The sequence below is a fragment of the Cataglyphis hispanica genome, chromosome 20, assembly GCF_021464435.1.
Source record: "Cataglyphis hispanica isolate Lineage 1 chromosome 20, ULB_Chis1_1.0, whole genome shotgun sequence".
Taxonomy (NCBI): domain Eukaryota; kingdom Metazoa; phylum Arthropoda; class Insecta; order Hymenoptera; family Formicidae; genus Cataglyphis; species Cataglyphis hispanica.
The window spans coordinates 2,394,092-2,420,842 of record NC_065973.1 but is presented as its reverse complement, the minus strand read 5'-3'; the positions used below and the strand labels follow the sequence as shown (position 1 = coordinate 2,420,842).

General features: G+C 31.3%; 1 protein-coding gene and 1 non-coding gene across 2 annotated transcripts in view; one reads left to right on the top strand and one right to left on the bottom strand.

The window, feature by feature from the left end:
• Nucleotides 1-26,751, bottom strand: part of LOC126856900 (sestrin homolog) — a 172,542-nt gene that overhangs the window by 122,854 nt on the left and 22,937 nt on the right. Inside the window, exons 3-4 of the mRNA XM_050605893.1 lie at nucleotides 24,468-25,548; nucleotides 20,618-20,683 (exon numbers count right to left, since the gene is read on the bottom strand). Of these exons, the coding sequence (XP_050461850.1) occupies nucleotides 20,618-20,683; nucleotides 24,468-25,548 (1,147 nt within the window). The remainder of the gene's footprint in view (nucleotides 1-20,617; nucleotides 20,684-24,467; nucleotides 25,549-26,751) is intronic.
• On the top strand, nucleotides 20,759-20,831 carry Trnak-cuu (transfer RNA lysine (anticodon CUU)). Its single transcript has one exon. It is a non-coding gene; the product is annotated as a tRNA-Lys (tRNA).

Sequence of the window (26,751 nt, the reverse complement as noted above, 5' to 3'; positions counted from 1 at the left end):
TTTCGTAATTCGAAAGTTTACGAGATAACGTCAGTAGAACATAAGAAATAAATAATAGATAATAATGTACCGTAAAAGAATAATTGAAAATATTGCCCCCTTTACTTGAACCAACTATACCAACTCATCCGCACATTATTTTATTAAAATTGTTAGAAATAAATTAAAAGCTTTTCAAGGAAGAGAGGAAATAAAATGAATAGAAAAAAGAATAGAAAAAACATGTCAGACTATTACAATTTTACCGCGAGTCTAAAGAATCGAAAGAATGACTAACATTCTCGAACAAAGAGCAGGAATAAAGTCCAAATATAAAGAGAATGATACATTAATAACCCTCGACAAAATATTTCGAATCAGTAGACAGGCTATATCATTTCACGTTGCACTCCAGGACAAGACTTTCGAGTTGCAACTTGTACTACTTTCTCTCAATAATCAAGAATTTTTGCCAAAAGTGCGATCCATAAAGACGCTCATTGATACGTACGCTAAAGCAAGCATCACGACACGTCCATTCATTGTACACCGTCGCGAATAAGATAGTTTCTCTCGTTCTCTTTCTCCTTCCGATTTCTCTGACATCCATGCCATGAAAGAATCTCCGTCGTTTTTATAGTGAACTAGAAATGGCACGTGCTTCTCGCAGCTATACTAATATAAAGGCAGAAGCTTGCAAAAAGATAATAACCTCATGCAATTGACATTGTATATGCAGGTGCGTGCCAGAAAAATCTTTAGAAAGAAAATATAGTACATAGAGGATATACACGTGTTGTACAAAGATTTACAAGAATTCTCTCGATCGACGATATGCAATATCATGCAAAGAGACACTTCACACGATATTTCGAAATGCATTAAGAGTGCGCGCACTTATTATCTCCTTTATTATCTCTGAATGCCTGGCGAAAATGAGAACTCGGATAATCATGACGAAAGATATTGCCTTCGCATTTCCTAGTCATGGCAGGAAACCGGATTGGCGTAAGATATCTTACAGAAAGAGAGGAAGACGATGATGATTATTCCACCACGCTCGATTTACAGTGGCAAATTTAATGCCGTCGAGTATTCCGGAGAGAAAAAAAAAAAGAACTAGCGCGTTCCAATTTAGTAAATGGCGGGGAAAAAAAGCCTCTTGCCCTTTTGTCTTTTCGCATCTACTAACTCGTGCAAAAATATCTTCAACATTATCTGTTTCGCGACGTTAATCGTAATTAATTATTAGCTATACGACGATTATCAACAATTAGCAGCTGTACATTAATGCAGCGCATTGTGCTCGTTTAATAAAAATCGTGGATGCCCTCTTAAACAAGAGAGAATATAACAGAATATAATTATAAAGAAAGAAGCAAAGCTTTTTCGGGAAATAACTGACTTTCAGCTTGTTCTTTATGCACGCATGAACTCGTGTATGTACGTATGCGTTCGCAGGACACATTGAATTTCAGCAGCGTGATGCAAAAAAGCTCAAGGATCAAGCCATTCGCAAAATTCTTTGTACTCTTTTGTTCTACTGGCAAATCTCAGCGCGCGCGGTCATTGACGTTATGATGCCGTTCGGAAAATGCCGCACGGCATTTCCGTACATGCACAACACTGCAAAAACACGGGAAAAAATGTCAACTATGCATCACGTCGGAGAAATGCAGATGAAAAAGCGACGTGACTGCAGTCATGAGGGAGATAAAGAATTTCGTGTAATTTTAAGCCGTTTTTATTCTAATAGGATTTTCATTGGAAAATTATTTGGCAGAGGCACCTTTAATTTTTGGTTGTAGTACAGGCAGAAAAAAATTCGTTAATTTAAAAAATTCGCGAGAAAGTTGCGTCAATTATTTCAATTACTTTCGCATGAAAGGTATTTTTCATATTTTATCGTTAATTTCTTAACCGCAGCGTTTCTTAAACAATATACCGAATAGCAATCGGTCTGATTACGCTACTACTGTAAAATAAGCACAAATCGGGAGAATGACGATCGCCGGAAGCACAAACTGAACAAACACGCCTGTTGTTCTCGATTTTGTAATGGTCGAGTCGATTATCCGGATCTCTGACGGATTCGGCGACAGAGTCGGCCTTCCTGTGACCCTTTTTATCCGCTATCTATTGTCCCTTTTATCCCGAAGTAAAAATCTCTACGTTCCTGCTAAAAAAAGAACCCCTCGCGCATGTCCGGAATTCTCCGTTTTTACGGATGGACGGAAAAATAGATATCCTTCGTGAGACGTGGACACACGACGTGCCGTTTTGTGCGAGTGAAGGTACGTGATGATAAGAACGGGCACTTTTACACGGACGAAATCGTAATCTCATCAAAAAAAAAAAAAAAAAAAAAAAAAAAGAAAAATTGCTAACCTAGCATTTACTGTTAAAAATATTATTAATAATGTATTTTTTCAGTATCTCTCAATCCTCGATACATATATACGCAAGCTGTCAGAAAATTATGTACAATATCAGTTACATCGGCATTTCAACTAAAATTCAAAGCATAAATAAATCTTTCCATACTAATTTATAGCGGAAATAATAGCGCGGATAATAAATAGCAGACAATGAAAAATGCTCTGCGAACTTGACGAAAATTCGTCAAGTTAATGTTCCGAGTAAATGCGACGGCGTATGATTACGCGTGTAAATCGTTAAACGCGCACAAAGTACACAGGTTCAACGAACAAATCAGCAGTACATTTGTTAAAACATATCACTCTTCCGCCGATACATTCAGCTTTTTTACAAAGAATGTGGCCTCGGTGAAAAGCCGCACATCGTATCGTTTTGTATTTACTCGGATTTCGTGTAAAGTACGAATGTAAACAATACTGATGAATTGCGCAACATCTACAAATACTTCAACGAAAAAAAGGCGTAGAAAGCGCAAATGGTTTTTGATTGAAAGATATAGAAAACGTACATTTCGCAATCACCAATTTTCCCGTCCAAAATTTGAAAATACACTATAGCTCACATTATAAAAATATAACATAACAATAATCTCAAAATACAGTAATCTTTCAAAATAACAACATTATATAAAACAGATTATTTCAACTAACAAGTTATATATATCATACGTATATTAAAAAAAAAAAAAGAAAATATGACATTATCCTAGTTATTATGGATATATACTATATTCCTAAGTTTTATTTTCCAAATATCTAAAATAAAATAATACATACGAGTCACTTCTTTAATTTTAAATGTTGTATCTTTTATCTTTTTTTTTTTTTTGAAGTTGTATCTTTTATCTTTTTACTTTTTAAGTGATATCTTTTATCTTTATTTTTTTTCTCGGAATTCTACTGGTCACTGCATATGTAACTTACCAAGAACTAATCAAATACAATGACGACAAAACTAAATTATTCAACAGATAAACGAAGCATATACAGAATAATGTAAGCATTGAAATATTCAATGTAAAAACATGAGAAATAAAACGCTAAAAAAAAATCAATTTACTTTCAGCATTAATTAGGCAAATGAAACGAAGCAAAGCTGTGCTTTGAACTAAATAGTTATTTAAAAAGTTACGTCATAATGATAAATATATTCTTTGACTTTGTCGTCTTCTCGAAGCTTCGAGCACCGTCTGGATAGTTTTTCAATTAAATGAATAAACTGCTTGAAAATCAATTGCCTAATTGAACTACATTTATATTCCGAATGGTCTCAAAAGCAATTAGTAAAATTACGAAATTCTTGCATTTTCTTCTTGAATATATCTTGTATCACCTTTTTATATTTTAATTTATATATATATAATTGTACAAATTTGACATAAATTAAAAATGATTTTTAAAACAATAATACCAGAAATAATTAATTGTAAATATTGAGTTGATACTAAAACTAACTTCGTATTTTCTACTTTCTATTTTAAGTTAGAGCTTCAATTTTCAACGACCATCAGCGCCTGGACTCAACAAACATAAATTAAACTATCTGCTCGTTACAGAAGAATTCTAAAGTCACGCGTTATTACTCTTGCAGGTGTGTGTGTGTGTCTTTTGTATCAAACTCTTTGAATCTTTTTCAGACTTTTTTCAGCTTAAAATATAATCTCATTACTTTTTCTGCGTTATTCCACATTTTATTCGCAACAATTACTCTGCTATATTGTTTAAAAATATATAAATTATGTGCACATAACTATTGTCTTCATACAATACATTTTTTAGATATAAAATGGCTCGTTTAATTATACAGAATATTTTATTATTGTACTGATGCTTAATGGCAATTTATCTTTACCTAATGGATTTTTCCTCTTTTATAATAATCAAGAAATATATCATTAAATATTAACGCGATAATGACGAGATACTTTGTGAATGTCCCAGAATATTTTCGTCAAATTTTATGAGTAAAAATAAAAAAACGTCAAACTGTATAAGTAGAGAAAACAACATTATTTAAATACTCAGATTATCTAAACACAAACATTTTATTAAAAATGTTATGAATAAAAAAATATAAAGTATAAAAAAATAAAAATGGAGCTTTTTTATTACAATTGAATGTTTTTTCCCTTTTTTTTTTTCCCCCATTTGTACTACATACGTCATAAAATTTCTTCCGAAAACACACGTGTCCCGATTTGATACGCGTATGTTTAATCGCAAATTTACGCGACGGCGTTGTATAAAGTCCAGATATGCGTTTGCATAGGAAACAAGGGTCGTCACTTACCATTGCTTACAAGGACGAACCGGTGAACAGTCGATATTGGCATTTCAGATGCGACTAAGTGCGCAGAATAAACCATATTAAATGTGCTGAAAGCAATTCTTCCATAATGAATGATTAATTTAAGTAAATAATAAGATGTAAATTTTTAATCATATACATACATTAGCAAATAAAAATCCTTCATAAGTATAAAAGCAAAAGCAAAGTCGCACAAATTCTTCAATTTTGTTTAATATAAATTTTAATGTTTTATGTTTAATGTAACTCTGTTTCAATATAATTAAAAAATAAATAAAAAATAATTAAAAACTGTTACTTATATTAATTCACATGTTTTTTATATGACTACAATAATAATATAATTAAATAATTATTAATTTAATTATAATTCAGTAATAAAAATTTTTTTATTAAGTGAGAATCATATGAAAAAGAGAAAATGATGCAATAAAAATAAATATAGAGAAAAAAATAACAATTTAATTAATTTCAATTTAAACGTTTCCGTATATGTAGATGATTAAATTGATGACCTAATTACAAAGCAATTTAAGATCAAATTTGAAGCTTATTATATCCGCATAAAATAATTAACAAATTGAATTTTCAAATAATTGATGGAGCGCTCTCGGCTCAATTTTGTATGAACATTTGATAAATTTAATTTACCAGACGTTCAAATTCACGAATATTATAATAATGTGCCGCTGAATACATATAGAATATGCTCGAAATTTTTCATTAAATATAAACAAGAGATAATAATCAAAGTGCTTCACACATGAGATGATTTATTTTAAACATTTTATGTTTTTTGACAGCAATAATTCAGATATCAATCGTATGTCACCCGAGAAATAATTTATAAATTTATCACAATTGCAATCGAACACGAAGGTAATATCGGTACAATAATTATCACGAAATTATCGCGAAAAGTTTTAGTGTTTTGAATTTTTCACAAAAGTATTCCCTCTTAGAAGCTACGTTGCCAAAACATACGAGAGCTCGTTCCTCGTGACCCAGAAAAATAAATCGCGCCATGCGACGCGAAATCGGAGCATGCATTTTCTCTATCGCACTTTTATTTTAGCACGCAATCGCATCCAACAGCCAGTTGTAACGACTCTCGTCATAGATCATTTCGTGAAGCTTATTGTGGCAGCTTATTAAGCTACCGTATAAATAAACATAATGTTCGCGCGCACATAATGTTCTTAATGCATTCAAATGCCCATACATACAAATGCAACAATCACAGCGGTTTATTTAGTGATATAATCGTAGTTATTTATTTATTGTGACAGTTCGTACGTAATGAAATAAACGGGCTTTTCGCGGGCATTAATGTTAGCTATTCAAATAAGAATTATTTATTTAAATGACGTTTAAGAACGTTGAGACGAGATGTCATTATAGCGCGGCGAAAATTTTCATCGCATTAATTCAACACTATTTATGATGTACTAAATATATTTAATACAAAAAAAAAATTATATAAAAAAGTCAGATTATTTATTTAATAAATATAATTAATTATTAAATAAGATGCACAATTTCTAATTGTCAAGAGAGTACTTATATAAGTAAAAAATAATTATTTTATACAAAGATAATACGAAATAAATGCCGCGCCAATTATTTTAAACCGTAAATGAGCCATGTCTCGATCGTTAAAAAATCCTTACATAAAATAATAAAGTCCTGTATCCTGCATCCTTTCTTTTCTCTCGCACTTACCTTTGAGTACTATCGAAAAATTGCAATCTCTGAGAATCGTTTTAATGCAATGACGATCTTGTATTTTGCAAATAAGGCCGACGAATGTCGCGACGCACTTTGATGTTACAACCTGCCTGCGAACATCGGAATAAATCTCCGGCGTGGGAGGCACGTTACGTTACACTTGGCATGCACCCTCATACAAGATAGCGAGCCAAAGAACGGAGGAACACGTCCTACCTCAACGGCGTGCGAGACTAAAGTGGAAGGTTGTGAACGGCCAAGCGACGGCGTCGCTACCAACCGGCGGACTGCGCGCGTCTACGTCCGCTGTATATATCCGTTGCGATTGTACTCCGGACCGACCGAGATACACGCCGATTGGTCAATCGGATCGGCGGCGCAGCGTGGTCGCGGCAAATGTACATCAAAGCACCAGTATATGGTTGTGAGTCATTTTCCCACAAAAACAAGTTTACGCATCCAAATATCTAATCTCGTTGTGTTTTTTTTCATAAGCATCAGTATTTTCTTCAGAAATCTCTATCTAACTTGTAACGTTCAAATTTCTTTTGAATCTTAGAAAGCTTTTTTTTTAATGAGGTAAGGAGCAGGTAGAAGGCTTTCAATTTTTCAAGTTTTAATATATAGACGCACACACTAATTTTTGTATATATGTATGTGTGTGTTTTTTTTCTCAAAACTCCAATATTTTCATATATGTAGTTATTAACAATAAGAAATGATTAATATATACTGTCACGCTCTGTATAAGATAGTTTCAGTACCAAAATATGATAAAAAGGGTACATTATTAGATAGAAAAGAATTTTATGATAATAAATTTATTTTTAAAGATATATACACACACACACACATAAGTCTCTGAAGAAAAATTGAAAAATTCCAAAGATAATCCAGTCAGTCTGCATATTAAATTTTTTGCAATTTTCTCAATGATTAATAAATTTATTGAAGATTTATCAAAAAAAATATTTTTAAAAATATATATATAATACATAATCATAAAAATTTCAACGCATTATTTGTCTTACATTTTATATTGCGAAAAACAAATAAGGTATAGTCCCTTTCCCCAAAGAAATCTTACAAAGCTATTTACATTTTCAACGAGAACTATATGTGTCAATATTGAAGTAATATCTATAATTAGAATCACACTGTTGAATCATATACAAAAGCATATGTTAATGCAACATAAGACATCGAGAGAATTGTACGATGAGCGTTCGATGTGTCAAAAATAAAAAAATAAAAAAAAACATGAAACACCTACGGCTAAAGATTGCTAATAAATCAATAAATTTTTGAGAAAAAAAATGTATTTCTTCTTTACACAACCATAGAGAATATAACGCTAAAAGCCTAAATTAACGTTAAGAAAATTAATTCAATCTCTTATTCATTTCTATCGTAAAATTGTAAATGAGTTTTTTTCAAATTTATGTTTTCCAAATTGATTCATATAAATTCTCGGAAAAGTAATCGGACTGAAATTTTACAGAAACATATCTCTTTATCATCCAAACTATGGATTAGTTTATTAGAATGTAACAATTTTTTTAAGCATATCTTTTCAAAAAATTTCTTCTGACAAATTATTTACATCTCTATGATTTTGAAATATTGCTTGCTATTGACTTCTTACAATATTACATATTTTTTTTAAATAGAAAACTGCTACATATTTATGCATTTTATGTTTATGTAAAATTTTAAATCATTCATATGTTTATGTGAAATTTTAGCTTCATTAGTTTTTTTTCCTGAAATCATGTAAACTAATCTAAAAAATGATTCCATGAAAAACGTCTATTTTATATATTATATTATTATATTAAAAAAATTACTAAAAATTAGTAAAAATTAGGGATATTAAAAAATTAGTAAAAAAAATAGATTACAGATAAAATAAAGTTATTGTTATTAGAAAAAAAAGTTATATTATGGTTATATAAGATATCCTTTTTCCGCTTCCTTATTTGCTGCTAAGCAACTTTTCAGCTATGTATGATATTCTTTTGTGTGTAACGCTTATTTCAAGTTCAATTTTTTTTAAATACTTGATGTTTCTCAAAGATGCATGCTTGTATCTGTGAATCAATGTCTTCATTATTGTAATATCGCTATGTAGCCATTATACAAAATACGAATAATATCTGAATGTGAAAAAATAAGTTGATATTACTTTTAAAATTAATTCGAGATATGGAAATATGCACAATAATATACATTTAATTGTATAGAGGAAATCGTAATAGAATCTCTATTCAATCCAAGTATCAACGTTATAATTATTTTTAGATCTCTTTGTGAATGTAATCTGCGTTACACGTCGAATCTCGTTACATAAATACACAGTATTAATATATCTTGGTCAGAGATAAGAAACTATTGTTACAAACATTCCGAGCGATAAATGTTGGATGTATAAACAAATTGAGAAAAATCAATTATCATATGAAAAAGAGAAAAAAAGATACAGAGGGAAGGAGGAGGAGGGAAAAAACGATGTGCACCGGATAGAAACAATATCCGTAATTCGTTTTAAAGAGGCTACTTGCTTTGATCTCAATTTTATTCAGGAATAGTATAACGGCAATTTTTACGGTAGCGTTATCGTTCGAGCGACAATATGAATATTTTTTCCATTATTTGCGTAAAGGTCTTATCATTCCTCCATTTTCCTTTATCTTTCCCTTCTTTGTTAACTTGCCCTAAAGATAAGGTCAACATCACCGCGATATAATACAAAAGAGAAGATTGCTCAGTATACAAATGCATGAGAAGTAGAAAGTAACGAATTTTTTTAACAAGACACAAAATAAGCCCGTGTTAAGCACAACGGTTGCTTAAAATAAAAAAAAAATAGAAAAATGTTTAAAAACTATTTATTTAATTATCACAAATACCCATTTCTTTTAAATTCCCAGACAAGCTAACTTAACAATATAAATGTTTTATATATATATGTAACAAATATATTAAAATTAGAAAAATATTATAAGACAAATATAAGGAAATATGTGAAATCTACGAATCTTTAGCAAGATGACGTAAATAAATGTATTGCAAAACATTTAACTTTAACTGTAGTAAATTTAAATCTTGCCTCCCCCACACACATACACACAGAGTACATACACATAGAGTTTATTGCATAAATCTTTCTTTGTTTAATATCTATCCTTAGTTTAGAAAACTAATCATGGATAATTTCAGAAGAAATTTTCGACAGTATGATAAACTACGACATGATAAACTGAATAAACAAGATACGTCAATCAAGGCGATAACAACTTAAGCGATAACTTAAGACAAAAATGTAATAGAGGCGTGTCGGACTTCGAACAATCGAGCCTGCTCTGAATCGAGTCCCCCAGTAAATCGACGCCCGTGTTTGTCATCGGAACAGAAATCAGAGCTCGAACAATGCTACTCCATAAAGAGAACTCATGTTTTAGCTCATGTCTCGACCACCCGCAGAAAATATAACAGCAAACATCGATACGCGAATGAAACTCTATTCTCAACAAAGGAAAGCAATGATACTCTTAGCGCGACTTACAATTCGAAGAAATAAATATCTTCGAGTACGATTGAGTCAATAAAATCCGTATTGACGAGTTTGATTAGTATTTCACCGAATCAATATCATTAATTATTAATATACGCATACATATAATATACACGTATATTAATTATTAATTAAAATCATGTATATTATTTCATTAATTATTGTGATAATCAAAAATTATACATCAATTCTTCAAACATATTCTCATTTTTTAATACATATATATCCATTAATTTTTCAACCAAAAACGTTAATTAAAATTGGATAAAGAGCTAATTACTGATTAACTATTTAATATCAATAATTGAAACTTTAGGCAAATGGAGTAAACTTCTCCACCGTGAAACATAATCTTAAAATGGCTTTTTTACAGAATTAACGCTGCTATTAAATTTATTTGTGTATCTCAGTCATTTTGACCAAGTGATTCTGATAAAAATATCTATCATGGTTATATTTTACCTTTAACAAGTTAAAAGAATATTTGTTTCAAACTGTAATTACTTCAGATTAAAAAATTGTAAGAAAAACAATCGAGCAGGAAAACATAAAAGCCACTCGCCATCTCGACCTACACCGATGCCCGTATATTATACATCGACTATATCGACATTTCTATCGACCCAAACATATAACAGTTAAACACAAATAGTGGAAAAAGATTGCGAAAAATATTCTCTCTTACGACAGTAATTCAAAGAACAACACAAAAGCGGCTTCTCGTATAGAGATAATCTATACCCCCAAAAGTTAGAAGATAACATCATTCGAAAGATTATGTGACTCTTCAGTGTTGATAATATTTCCCAAATACTCGCTCCGATACTCACGTGACATTCGATAAAGTGTGTGCGATAAGAATTACGTCATCAAAAACGACAGCTCTTATAAGTAGGTCGAGTCAAACGTTCTGTCAAACGTATGTAAAAAACGCGTTTCTTATTCAGTCAATCACTTTTAAGCTATTTTTACTAAGCGCATATGATTTGTATATTTCTCATACATGTACACGATAAGTCATAAAATACTTTTTATAGTAGATAAAATTATAGTACGATTTCAATCTCTGAATTAAATAAGCTCGGTTTATCATTTCCTTTTTTAAGCCAAATTCTTTCATCTGTAATACAGATAGAGGGAAATCTTGATCAAAGTTAATTCTAAATGAAATTGAGCAGAGTTAATTCTAAATGAAAAATTAATGCAATTGCGTCCTAATAAAACAAAAATAAAATATCGAATCTCATCTCATCTGGATTCCAACAGTAATAAAACGTTCGAAATATCTGCCGACACACAGACGGCTTGTATCAAATGTCCTGCTCATTTTCAATTCGCTCCCGAACATATTTCTAAGGTAATATTTCCATAGGTATCCCGGTTATGCGGCGGATATTTATTTGCCTCCGAGCCGAGCGTGGACTGCGTAAAATAGGATGGGATTTACATGAAAAATCTCTCTATTCCATCTGACTGCCGACTCTTTCTCTCGCGTTATCTCCCACGCGTGCATCTATCTCGTCAATGATATCGTTGGCAGCGAAAAATGAAGAGCGAGGGAGAAAGAAAGAAAAGAGAGAGAATTATTATACGTGTGCCGGCGTTCCGATAAACACGTGTGTATAATTGCATTACACGGCACTAGCATCGTTACAGCTTTGATAAATCATGCCGGGTACGATATTTTTTATTTATTTATTTTTTTTTTTAATAAAATTACCAGCCAGAGAAATCTTGCATAGCATACTATACGAGAAAGCACCGCACGCGACGTACTGCATAAATGTTGTTGAATATTTCAAACTTCGTTAGTGATCCGCCCTCACTATGCTCTAAACTCTAAAGTCTTTCTACATTGTACACGCGTACATTTTGTTTACCTATTACAAATTATCTTTTTGCGCGATGCTCTCTCATTTCTATCTTTTGTGATATATATATATATATATATATATATATATATATATATATATATATCATAATAACGTATAATTATTATAATTATTTTGCTAAACATTTTAAGTTATATTTCTAGTTTAAGTAATATTTCTGAATAGAATCTGGAATATTTATATTACATATATATTACGTTATTTAATGATATAAAATATATTACTATCGCGAAGATAAAAACCATGTCTTTTAAAAGTAAATTACCTTAAATAAATTCAAAATTACGGTTACTGCGTCGTGGCCTGATGGCTCCCTGAACCTCCTCCTCCTCCTCCTTCTCTCTTGTTTGTCCTTTGTTGTTTTTTCTTTATGGCACTCACACTCACTCGCGAAAACATAATTAATTACGATTGCCCGAAATTTTAATCGATAGAATACGATGACCGCGCGGTACTTTGCACGGCACTCCCGACACATTATATAATTGCACGCGACGCGCACTTTATCTTTTCGAAAAAAGAATTCAAAATATAATTCGCTCAATATTATATAATAACTGTACTTAATAATTTAATGCAAAGATTTAAACGCAATATATAAATATAAAATGGTATAAGCGATTTTGCTTTAATATTGTATGTTTCAGTGCGACTGGAGTTATTTAATAATTAAATTATCCAAAAACATAATGAAAACTCGGTACACATAACATGTTTCGTACATATAAATCACGAAAAATAAATTATATGAATGATATATCACGGCTTTCCATTATTAAAGTATTACTTCGTGCTGTCGATTCAAGATAGATGTGAGCGAATTATATTTAAATCAAAAAGTTTAATTATATTTAAAGCGATAAGTTTAAATAGAGATGCCAGATATATTCAAATCCAAGGAGTAAATAAATAATTATCATTCAATTCGGAATAAAATGTAATTCGTACAATTCTCTGTTGATATATTTATAAATAAGAATTAATCAATCACGTGAATTGCTAATTTCTACTTGTATTAATTTTAAGAAACGAGATCACATTTGGCATTTTCTAATAGTACTTATCGCAATCGTATTTAGAGAGATATTAAAACGACGTACGTAGCGGTTCGGATTGCTACCTTCCTGCTCGAGGCACACCGCGTGAAAGAGAAAGTCACGATAAGTCTAAGCATGTATATACAGTATTAACAATAGCGCGCTATGTTTATAAGAATGTTTATATGTTATTGGTATGTTCTGTAGAATGTGACATTGTTTATGTACGCGTGCGAGATTCGCCGTAACCTTGACATTCATATTCACGCGGCGAGTCTCGAGCAGGAAGGAGCGATCCGAGCTATTACGTATGTCGTAATTTAATATCTTTCTATAAATACGTCACAAGTAGAAAATGCGTAATGCGATAATTTCTTAGAATTAATATAATTAGCAATTATCAATTTACGTCAACGATAAGTTTCTATTTGTAAACATATCGGATAGAGAATTTAATTCGTAATCGTTACGAAATATTTGCCGTAAATTAAATTTGTAGAAAATATTTTATTCTTTCATATTAATTACTAATTAACGGTTGATACAATTACGATTATTCAATATTTGGCTTATTCGATTCGTACGTTATTATATCTCTCTCCGAAAACAGCAAATTATGTTTACGTCAGCAAATAATATAAAACTAATAACGATAGTTATGATACTCATATAAATTTTCTTTCATTGCGAAAATTAAGCACTCATACGAATTATTAAATATAATCGTTAATATATAATAAAATTATAATCATATAATAAAATAATCGCCTTTCAAGGTATAATGCGACGAATCGAAGTGACGGAGAATTATATATTATATTATTGTAATATTATAAATATGTAATATTATATATAAAAGTATAAATTTTTGAGCGATAACTATTTCTTTAAATATGTTCGTCGAAAAAAGAAATTCAAATATATTTCATGTTTCAGATTTAAAATTCTTATCATCGAGATTTTAATTGCTAATCATTTACGTTTATCAATATACGATTAGGAATACGTGTCAATATACGAATCGCAGAATCGAGTGATTAAAATAAAGAATAGCATCACACACATCAATATTAATACATCAATTGTTGATTAATAATTAATGTAATATTTAAAGAGAATATAATATTCTGCATAAATCTATTTTATATTGCGTTAAATATTTCGTCATGGTAACAAATTGATTGTCGGTCACGCAGTATTTGGCCTTCGCTTTTCGCGACATACAGAGCACTGTTGTTGACATGCTTTGGCCTTGTCATTTGTGTTGCGAGACTCAAGCGAGAAGGCAGTAACGATAATCGAGCTTCTCAGTATGTCGCAAAATTACTCTTTAAAATGCAACATTATTTCTTATACCTTTTGCAATAAGATTCATGTAATTGAACAATTCTTATATGATTGATAACTTGCAATTATATTGATAGAGGATTAGAGATATAAATATATTGTTTCACTCGGATATTTAATTAATAATTATTTTTTTATATGCTTAGATTTAAAAATATTTTGCATAATGCTTTAAATTTTTCATCAATTTAAATATAGTGCTCATAATTATCATATCGACAGCACGAAATAATACGTATATCATCGAATAATTTAAGTAACGGAGAGCCGGTATTTAAAATATTTACGTGTAATCTATTATATCGTATCGTATCTGCGGATTTCATAGATTTATTTGATCGAAATCTGTTATGTGAACAATCGGTAAATCCAATTATATTTTTGAATACTACAGTTCGCGGAGATAATTTTATTTTAAATTTTAACTTATATATTTATTCATTTATATATAATACATTTTAATACGTGATAATAGAATTGTTTTAAAAAACAAATATATGTTATTTATTAAAAATAGAGGTAAAATTTCTGCGGCATGTATCATGTAAATTCAATCGTGCAATTTCAAGCAGCCGTCGCGTTTTCCTTTCGTCATAATATAACAAAGTACAAATTTTATAATCGGGAGTGTCGTACAAAGCATCGCGCGAATTGACCGTGTTTTCGAGTGAATATTGTGCCGCAATAAGAGTGAAGAAATGAGAATGAACAAAAAAAGAGGAGAGGTGACGGAGCGACTGTTGGGTAAGCAATATATAATTTATTTATCTTTATTTGTTAGTTGTTCGCGCTATTAACGATTTCTGAAATTGATTACTTTGCGAGTATAATTTAATTTATATTCGTATATAAAATATGCTAGATTTTATTTTGGGATAGGTATTTAAGAAGTTGTTAAATGTAAGATTAATTACTCGTGAAATTTTTCTATATATATATAAAATCATTCAATTAGTAAAAATGTATGTTAATTATTTTATGCGTACATTTAATATATCACATATAATGATATATTGCATTTATGTAGATATCCCAGAAAAAAAGAGCTTATACAGATTTATTAATTATTAATTAAATATACTTATATAATATATCTAAATTTCAAAAAATCGTAAAATTTTATATGTCCATTTCTTTTTCATGCGTTTTTGTTTGTTATAAAAATTCGACAAGTTATCTCTGACCGAGTTACCACGAAACTCTTCTCGTTCCATCAAGAAAAAATACAAGATACAATAGCAATCCCGAGTAGAGAGTAGAAAAAAAATAAACTTTTGATTGCTAGCAGCGAAAATTATAATGTGCTGCAATTTGCCTCGACTTGAATTGTCATTTGCAGTCGTTGCGAATGAATTACAGTTTCACGAATTCCGCAACGGCATTTCATCGTTGCCATGGAAATTGCTTTGATGACGGTTTATTGGTTTCGTAACTAAATGTAACATAATTAAGCGCAGTGACGCACGTAGACACGTATTACACCGAGTTGTAATTTCAAACAAATTCGTACAAAAAATAGTCATATTTTATGAGAAAAAAGGAAATGATATCACAAAGTTTAAACTTTATCTCTTACGCTTATTGTGACAGTATGAATAAATGGGACAAAAAAAAAAAACAAAAAAAAAAAACAAAATACGATTCGCGAATACGAGACGATTGCATTCGTCGTCGCGTTCGGCCTTTTCTGTGAGATCTTTCGAAACATCGGTCGCGAAATTAAAGCAATTGCTACCTTCTATTCATACGAGCCATTACGTCGAATTGATAAACGCACGCAAGTACCGAGGACGACAATTGACGCATTAAAGAAGACGAGGCGCGATGTCAATGACCCGTAGATAATCATATATAGATGAAGGCTGGACAGTCACAGGGGGAGATAAGGGATTCGCGAATAAAGTGGTCACTTTTTCTTTCGCTCTAATCAGTACATTTTTTTTGTTCGTGTAAAAAAAGATTATTATTTCAATTAACATTCGTGCTTAAATTAATAATGATAATTAAATATTGAAAAAGATATTTAATACGTTATCTTAATATTCTCGCTATTAACGATTTCTGAAATTACCGTTTACTGATTACTCCACTTTAATCGCGGATATCTCACACTTTACCGGTAAGATATCAAAATGGCACTAGTTTAGACACTAATTAACGTCATTAACAGAATAAACTGTGTGTGTTATCCCCTTTACTGTGCTATGGACTTTAAGGTTAAGCTCAACGAGCTAAATTCTGCGCTCCAATACGCAATTAATAGTTACTTTAATACTTACAAAGAGAAAAAATGTTGACAGAAAAATAAAAAATGGAACATGATAAAATTCTGATCTACTTTTCAATAAATTTTTAATTAATACTATAATAAAGTATTGTAGACATAAATGTCCCCCATTCACAGAAAAATCCTATTACATTTCTTAAACAAAATTTAATTTTAATACATTAAAATAAAAACAATCAACGTTATTATATAAAGTGAAAACAAAATTTGTGTAACAAATATAGAACATTCATCGCCTATCTTCGTAAGCGCGTTATCAACAAGATACAAATTATTTTTAAAAGCACAAAAGGATACAAATGAAATCAAGATTCAATTCGCGCTCCAATGAAGTTTGTATGTTAGCACGTACGAGTCATTGAAGCACGTATGAGCTGTTTGTAATCGCTTGACCTAAGAACAATACCCATTGACCCGATTAAGATTTCCGCGAGTTTTCAGTATCTTTCTTCATCCCACGTTACTTTCCTCCTCTTCCTGCCTTACGTTTTTGCAAAATATTTTCAATTGTCTCTCTACACAGGTATTGTAAAAATTGGCCATCCTGTTAGAAATTCGGATTGTTTCAAATTTGGTTTCGAGAAATAGCGATTCGAATTGTGCTATACGAGACTAGCAGTTTTGCGTAGATAAAGTAAAATTTCGTTTATTCGAAGTATTCTCTCGATATCTGAGACCGGTTCCCCGATATCTGGAGAACTATCGCGAAGTAGAATGTTCGATAATATCCCTTGGAAATTGACCCGCGTGTGAGAACGTGATATAGTTATAGAAGAAAAGATATACTTTCGAATAATCTAATAAAAGCGACGACCCAATGAAATTGGGTAATAAAATATTTTATAGAAAGAGATGAAAAGGAGAGAGAAATATAATCAGTAAGTTGTAAAATTATATAAAAATATACTAAGATACAAAAATAATAACGTAACGTGACACGCCTCTCTGTGCGATAAAATGCATTCGTAATCAATGCTGTAAAATCGTTTAAAATTATTACGTTGGATATATTCGAATAGTTTCGTGCTTTTACATAATTTAGTATGCGATTCTTTTTCGTAATACATATCTAGTTTCGCCTGCATTCAAGGATGATTGCAGAATGATGTCACGAGACCATGATATTACGGGCGTAACAAATAAATCGCGCGCCCATTTGATCACCCATACAAGATATAAGAGATCTCGGACAAATCTAAAAGCATAATGATAAAAATCAGCGATACATTATCGGTTGCTATTCGAGTCCTCGATGATCAATACTCAACTCGCCGACATCACGAAGTCTATAAGGATAACATAAAAATGACAGACGAGAATCAATAAGTAATACATCATATATATGTCGAAAAAATTTTATATATTTAGTAAACATATAAAATATCAAAGTATATGAGAGAATTCTTTAGCTTTTAATTGTTTATAATTTAAAAAATTTAAATGTCATAATTAAAATAATCGCTATTACGATCATTTTTCTAAAGAATCCTAGATATTTAAATTTTCAATTTTTTTATTCTTCTAGCTAACTTATATTAGTTTTTTATGTATTAAAAATAATATCGTGAAGAAAAGAAATATTTTATCTCTAGTAAAAAAAAAAAAATCTATTTTACTATTTTAAGATATTGCAAACAATGTTTCGACTAAAGCCATAGTGTGCGATTTATTTGTAGAAAAAGTACACTTGTTTACACACTTACCTGCCATTTACTATAGAGATGCAGCTGCAGCTCTCAAAAGGTAAACAATACTTTATGTAATCACTTTATAAATCATAAAAATTACCGGCGTAAAATCTCCTTTTAAAAAAAACATATAAATTTACAGCACGTTTCTTCTATCGAGGAAAAATTAATAGAATGTAAATTTAATGTAATATAATACATTTTCTATAATAGCTTGCTTTTTTTTTTTAATTCTAAGACACATTGCATTATTTACGAATCACAACGTATATGTATTCTCTTATTATATAACGAACAAATCTCTGTACCGATAACTACATTGTATAATAATGTGTGGATAATTATTACAAGCTCGTATTTTTTATAATAAATTCGAGTATAGTTTCTCCTCGTTTTATGAAAATGTACACTAACATAGTAGTAATCTTATCTCAACCGAGGACGATCTCGGATATTACAATTCATGAAATAGCGTAAAATAAACAAACTTATAATCCACAGATTATTTAATTACATAATATTTGATAATAATAATAAATGGCTAAATAATGACCATTTTTGTCGTAAAGATCGCGATAAATTCGTGTATTAATCAAAATAAATTGCAGTGCAAAATTAGTTTCTCTTTAATGTTGCAATGCGCTGCACATTGCGTCAGCTATTCTCTAGCACGAAAATGTGATTTGATTATTATTATTAAATTATATCAAAATTCATAACGACGAAACATTAGTAATTCATATAGTTAATAATTGACAGCAATAATAATTAGACAATTAATTGAAACTCCTTGGATTCTATTGGAAACTACATTTCCTTTGTGGCTTTAAACAGCGCGGAAATTAATTCGTTATTTGCATAAAAGTACCCATTTATATATCAAACAACACGATATTAATAGTTTAAACACTAATTACGACAAGCTTTAAAATCACGCGATAACTTGATCATTGGCGCCATCTGCAAATTGATACTATAATCAATATCCTTTTCTATCTTTTTCTATATCGATAAAATATAAAAATTTTAAATGTACGCAAGGAATAAGATAATGATAAAGATAAGATTAGTTCAATATTATTCTAATATATATAGATATAATAATTAATCAAAAATATGTAGAAAATTGGCAAAAAAAGAAAATAAAATAATCAGTATTTAATTACAATCCTCGCGTAATCCTTTTCAACACAAATACTGTGTCACAGATTGTGTTGAAAATATTTTCAAAATCTGTCAATAGGTCTATGCACATTTACTCGATCGGCAATGCAGTTATCTATATAAATATGTAGAAAGAGAGAGAAACGTAGTAAGAAATATATTTCATAACTACACAAAGCCAGTCACAATACTCACTACGTTTAATTAAAGCAAATTAAAGGTCATTGAGAGACAAGTAAGCATGAACCAACTTGACACCCGGTATAATGTGAACCAATTGTTAGGATTCGTTACCGACCATTGCCAATCAGCTGGCGAGATCATCGACACTGTTGGCGTCAATGTAATGGCCCAGATTTTGCGGCAACATTAACCGATTTATTTTTCATGTCCCACTTTTTGACCCCACGATCGCGAGTAAAATAATTCATCTATCCGTGCCAATCTCTAAAAAAAAAAAAAAAATAAAAAAAAAATAAGTTGCGCGCATTCATTTTAACGCATCGCCGATCGCGCGTTTATGAAACATAAATGTTCCATTTTTATGACGCTCATGTGCCTCATTTATTATTTCAATAAAAACGTTATATCTGATGTTATTATGAGATAAATATTATGATCAAAAATTGAATATTTCGTAAACTGTATTACTTTGTAATAATAGCAACGATAGTAACATTTTACAAATGTGACATTCATCGTTGCAAAGAAAAAACGATCGATTATATTCTGAATAGTCCTTATCATTGCATTTAATACATGTACTTATCTTCATTTATCTAGAAGTATATATTTGACTTTGTATGTCTGGCATTGAATTGCAAAAATTGTGCTATCGCATAAGATAATCATAATGCTGCATCGATGATAAAACTGTTCAATATATATATATATATATATATATATATATATATATATATATATATATATATAATGTGATATAATACACTAAAGCCTCATAAAGTTTCATAAGATCACTTATATACATGTTAATTAATAACTATAATGATTTAATTTCTGTCTCTTTCTCTGAAATTATAAATAGAAAGATACAGAAAACTAACAAGTCAAACTTAGTTGAATTTTAATTAACATCTCTTTTGAATGGTTGTAAATACGATTTGTGTGACATATTGATCTACAAAAAAGCAATTGACACATGCAAAATCACTTACCTCTGAGAGAGGGACGAAGGCACTGGGTCCATCGAAAGCCGGCACTGGTACTGGAAGTCCTCTATCCTGTAACAAAAAAAAAAATACTATATTCGTATCTAATGAGCCGAAAACTTGCAAAATACATTGGACTTTCTACGAGCACGGCTAGCTCAGTCGGTAGAGCATGAGATTCTTAATCTCAGGGTCGTGGGTTCGAGCCCCACGTTGGGCGATATCTTTTGTATTTTATGAAAACTATCAAAAAAATATTTTATTAATTATTTCCTTAAAATATATCGTCAAATAAAGCCTTTGTCCTCTCTAATAGAATCAATAAAAATTGTGTTGCTGCAATATACGATGTTAAAGTAAATATATCACAATAATTTAACTTTGTTGGAAAATAAAAATATTTTTATATATCGTGTAGTTTTGTCTTATCTTTCAGAGATATTAATCAAAATATAAATTTTCCAATATTATTAATTTTATTAATAATTATTAATAAAAATTGTATTTAAATTTAAAAAATAATAACTTGATTATTTAGACTTAATATTTTATATAAAAATAAAAATTTTGAAAATATTTCCTCAATAATAATCTATTATCACAATTAAAATTTCGCTTTTGCAAATTCGTATTTTATTTTCTTCGCATTCATAGAAAGACATTTTTATTTCCACATCTATTAGGTACGTTCAATTGAAACGTAGACTTGAAACAACGATTTTAGTCCATGTTTCAGTTGAATATACCTAACATATATTTGAAAATAAGAAAACAAATTAGATTATATCTAATTTTAAAAAATTAGATATTTTTCGCAAATTTTACTGATTATCAATGTCACATACACAATACGATATATCGTGTTTTAAAACCTCCTTTTCCTAGCTTTCTGTTTCTGTCTTCATTCCTGAAAATTGTTCTGCACTATGTATAAAGCTTTACACACAAGTCGTATCGATCGACCTCGAATGACAATATCGGTGAGCATAACTGTCGGCCGACAGCAGATTCTACATTCACACACGTATATTTTTCTTGCCTTATTATTAGATGAAGACTAAATATTTATACATTTCTTAATTCATATATTATTCTTTCCTACATGCGTGTGTATCTCGTTTCTTTTATTAAATAATATATGACAATTATCTTGAAAAATGTAAACGATGATCATATTATTTATGATATTAAAATAAATAAAATTACAAACTCATTTATGATCTTGTTTGATGCACACATTCAAAAGCGAAACAAAATTCATATAAAGAGATCATATATTTTTTATCTCTTGTCAAGCAAAAATTAAATCTTTATGATTCTGAGAATTAATCATAACGATACAGTTTCTAAAATTTATAAATAAAAGATAAAGAGAGATACACGGTATCTTGGGCTTCTCGAGAAGCTCAAAGATAGCCGATTATTTTTGCGGCTTACTTTCATCCTACTATTAGAAACGAATGAAGTTCGAGTATATTATTGCGCGCGATGTCGTCCTTGTGAACGTTGAGAAAAAAATGACACTAAAATAATACGAAGTTGTCAGTCGGAAACGTTTTTTGAAAAACCTTTTGATCTTGCAACATTCTCCTATTTGCTTCTATTTCGATCTCTCGGTTACTTGCGAATATTTGCGATGCATTGCGTGTTTGTTCGCTCGTTTCTGACACTAACTAACGCGCGAGATTAGTTTTGCCAGTATTGTTAAGTATTTCTTTTAACGGCATACTGAAGCATACATGGATTAGTCTAATTTGCCACGGTCCTTCGAAAAGATTAACTGTCGCCGTAATAAGATTAATGTCATAGAACTATTCGGTGCGAGAGAAAAAGCAACTCTCACGCGATAAGCCGAAGTTGTGCTTTAACCGCGAACTACCTAGGTGCAGGATATTTTTAGGCCGCGTTTCAAACGTCTCCCCAAATAGCCAGTCAAAACAAGTCCATTAATATAACCGACAGTTACTCCTATCCGGTTTATCTTTTATGCATAAACACATCCTGCGCCGGATTATTCCCACGCACTCATTTGACAGCTTATGAGTTTAAGTGATCATTCTGTCTATTGTCAAAGATTATCCAGAGGAGATTCTCAAAAACAAAATTTTTAAAATATTTTTTTATTATTATGACTTGTAGTAATGTAGGATGAATATTATATTAAAAAATACAAATTTTTTGTCTAAAGAAATAAAGTTTTGGTGCGAAAATTGAGTAACGGCTACCTCCGAAATGCGCGAGCAGCTGCCACGAGAGACTCTGAGAGACGAGAGAATCTCTCCTACTAGTTTATTTATTAAGAAAGCTATAAAACAACGGCGCGCATTAAGAGCAAAGATACAAAGTCACAGCAGCGCGCAGCGTAAGAATCGCGCCCGGCAGTTACTCTTCGCGAAGGACTTGGATAAATTGCCGCAAAACTGAAGAGATAAAGCTTGAAATATTCTGAACAATCTCAATTCCGCCGCGGAATGTGTACAGCGTATCTCAGAATAATTGTGCACTTCCTCTCCGAGACATGGATACCGGAGGTTGTTCCAAAATTACGCGGCATTAGTGATTTCCAAGATATATGAATATTAAAATTAAATAAAAATTATAAAACTTTTTCTAAAATAAGCTAAATTTAGTAAGATTTAAATGAGACGCGCAATGTTTTTTTCTTTTAATTTTAATATACAATATATATTTTAATCTTTTTTAATTAAAAATATATAAAATAATAAAATAAAAATAAATGTAATAAAGTATGCATTGTACATTAAGTTTAAATATGTTAATTAAAATAAATATTTTTAAAAATATTTATTCTTTTTTTAATTTAATCATTTAAATTAATTTTTGCAAGAAATTACAGCGCAAACAATCAGTCTTACAATAATTTAAGTTTTCATTCGCGTTGCAAAATTGATATAAATATATTCGTGTCATAAAATTAAATAGTTCATCCTAAAGAACAGATGTGATATTTCCGAGATATTCCTTATGTATACGTCGGTACGTCTCTTTGTGTACGCCATTTTCAACTTTATCTCGTATTGTCTAATAAACTTTACAAGTATGTATACATATATATATATATATATATATATATATATATATATATATATATATACATCATAAGGGCAAATGTTTGAGAGAGTGCAAACTTGAGTGGAACCGTCGCAAAAGAATTTCGGCCGAGTGCACGCGAGAGTGCAAACTTTGCGGTCGCGTTAATATCTGCTTCGTCGAGACTTCGCGAAACCTTGCACAGCCATATCTAGGCTATCCGTTATCTCTCGCATCGTTTCGGTCGTTTCGCTAAAATTTTTCTTTTTCCGGAATGCCGGAATGTCCCGTGTACTCTGACTCAAGGTATACAGCGGTATTTAATTTCTGTCAAAGGATAGAACTACAATAAGCAGTTTCGTTTTTATTTTCGCAACTTTCTCTGCACCTCTTGAAAACTGAAAAGATTAATGCGAAAGAAGAAGATTTCTGTGTTTCGCGAAAGCAAATCAATCAATTCGCTGACTACTTTCATAATTAATAAGCTGTTTGCAAGAAGTATTACATTATATTATTATACTTGTGTCACTCTCTCTAAGAAATAAATATTCTTTATTAAAAAGAACTACTACTTATTGTATATTGCAAAATAATTCCTACATATATTAAAGATATAAATAGAAATAGTTGAAAATATATATAGCACTATAATATATAAAGTTATAACTTTAACCAAATTTTAATTTAAAATGATTGCTAATTAACTTAACATAGATTTATTTAAACACGAAGGACGTATATTATTTGGCACGCATCTTCAAAATCCGTAACTGTCTGCGAAGAAAATTGAATAATTTTCCCTTACCTTGACCATCTGAAGGATCTCCGCGCACTTGATTCTGACGTTCTGAAAGGGACAGTTGACGCTGAGCCTGAGTATCACCGGCAGATGCAATGTCACTAAACTTAGGTATTTGTTGGCCTGCGCCTGCCTGGGTCCGTCCAAGGCGTTACCGAGATTCAGCATCCTGCCGACATCGCCGGGCGACACTTCCGGACTCTCGAGTACCCTGCCGCTCTTCGTAGACACATCCTCGTCCTGAGAAAGCGGCCTTTTGATCTGACCGGCGCTAAACTTCCTCTCATCGTTCTTACGCAGATAGTCCTGTTGCTGCGCCCGATTACGAAGATCTTCCGGGTTATCCTCGTGAGCCGCCGCTGTCTCGCGGCTCTCCAGACTCATGTCCTGGCGGTAAGACGGCTCGTTCTCGTTCTCAAAACCGTCGAGCGTGTTAAAGACGACCCCGTCGCTGCGCGCCGCTTCGTTCTCGTTGAAGGACACATCATCGTCAGCGTATCGCCGCTGCTCATGCGTCAGCAGATCGCCGCCGGCGGCGATTTTGGCTCGGCGATTCCGGCAGTCGAACGAAGCGAAACCGCTCATGTTGTCGTCGAACTTGGGACTCTTGCCGTATACCCGAGTGTCCGCATCGAGCTCGTCATCTTCCAGCTGCTTCTGTTTGGCGCCCTTTAACTTGGCATAATTATTCTTTGTCCTACCAGGACAATAGTCGTCACTCGTCGATCTGTCGCTCGACGACGAGCCGGCATGATATTTTCGCTCGCTCTCACAGTTAGAACCAAAGCGGGCACATCTACCTTCGATGTTGAAGCCCTTACTACCCTCATCCGAGGACGTTGAATGGCCGGATCTGCTCTCGACGCCGTCGCCGTATCGCTCGCGGAATCGCCTCTCGTTCAGAAGACGGCCATCCACGCAATCGAACGAGGGCTCCGGATTGTTCTCCTCGAGGAACGCTGCCGAGTTATCGTTCACGCTTTGCGGGAAGAAGCCCTCCGTCCGGAACGTGTCCTGCAGCAGGTGGTGCTGATGCACGCTCCTCGGCGACGACTTCGTTGGCGACCGTTCGACACTCATGTCGTATCTTCGATCAAACACAAATTATCGATTAAAAGAGGAACATAAATGTTCGTGTATGTGTGTATATCTTATAAATCTTTTGAGATGTCACTATTCTCGTCATTGAATAGCAGCTTTAATCGCGACAATCATTTATATACAATATAAAGTAATTTGAAACGGATTAGATAATACCCGTATTAAATAATACATACAAATAATAAAATCGGAAGAAGATAGATTATGTATTTTTCCACAAAACCGCTATTACTGCTCAAATTTTATCACGATTCATAATTAATTCACTCACCTCTTTCGCGAGGCACTTTTATTCGCAATTTTCCCACTGCAATTGTTTTTAATTGAAGCAATACGTAACAATAAACCTTTCTATAATTATAAAATCTATGCCCTCTTAAAATTATTTAAGATAGTTAAAATAATCTCGAAGGAAAGACTCTTTAACAAGAAACAAAGGCAAATTTAAACAAATTTTATTTTAAAAAAGAAAGATATATAGCAGATCTCTTTCTCCGTAATAGTCCTTGCAGTTATGCTTAAACGAGTATAATTTCTCCTGCGTGTTTATTATTAATCCTCATATATAACGTGCACATTTTAATGAACCGCTCGTGATTATTTAAGTATCGCGTTCACGTCGGGTTTTACGTGTTTGCGTGACTGAATGCTGATATTAAATCCAGAACCAATAATTTGCCAAGAGTGCACGGAACGAAATGTTTGCGCCGATTAAACATGTCCGCTCGATCAAAATTATGATACGCGAAGTCAAATTATTTTAGGAAATATTTATTACACAATGTGTATTATACATACATTATTTGTTATTTGATAAATCGTTAATTGATCAATCATTAATTAATAGTATTGATAATTGATACCGGCAAACAAAGTTGTTCAACAAATTATATAATTTTGACACATCCCAGCAACACGCCCATATTTATTCAACAAGACAGAAAATAGGATGATCGTGAATTTATTACAACGGATCCAATTAAATCTAAATACGAATAAATGAAGGTATGCAACGGCAAACATATATATAGTTTTAACATTTAACAGAATTGTAATCAAAATATTGCAATCTAACATCATACATTGGTCCATATATTCACAAAAACAATGAATATACAAATTTTTTTAAAATAAATTTTTTTAAATAAAAAAATAAAATAAAAATAACAGGTTGAGTAAAAAACAGAAT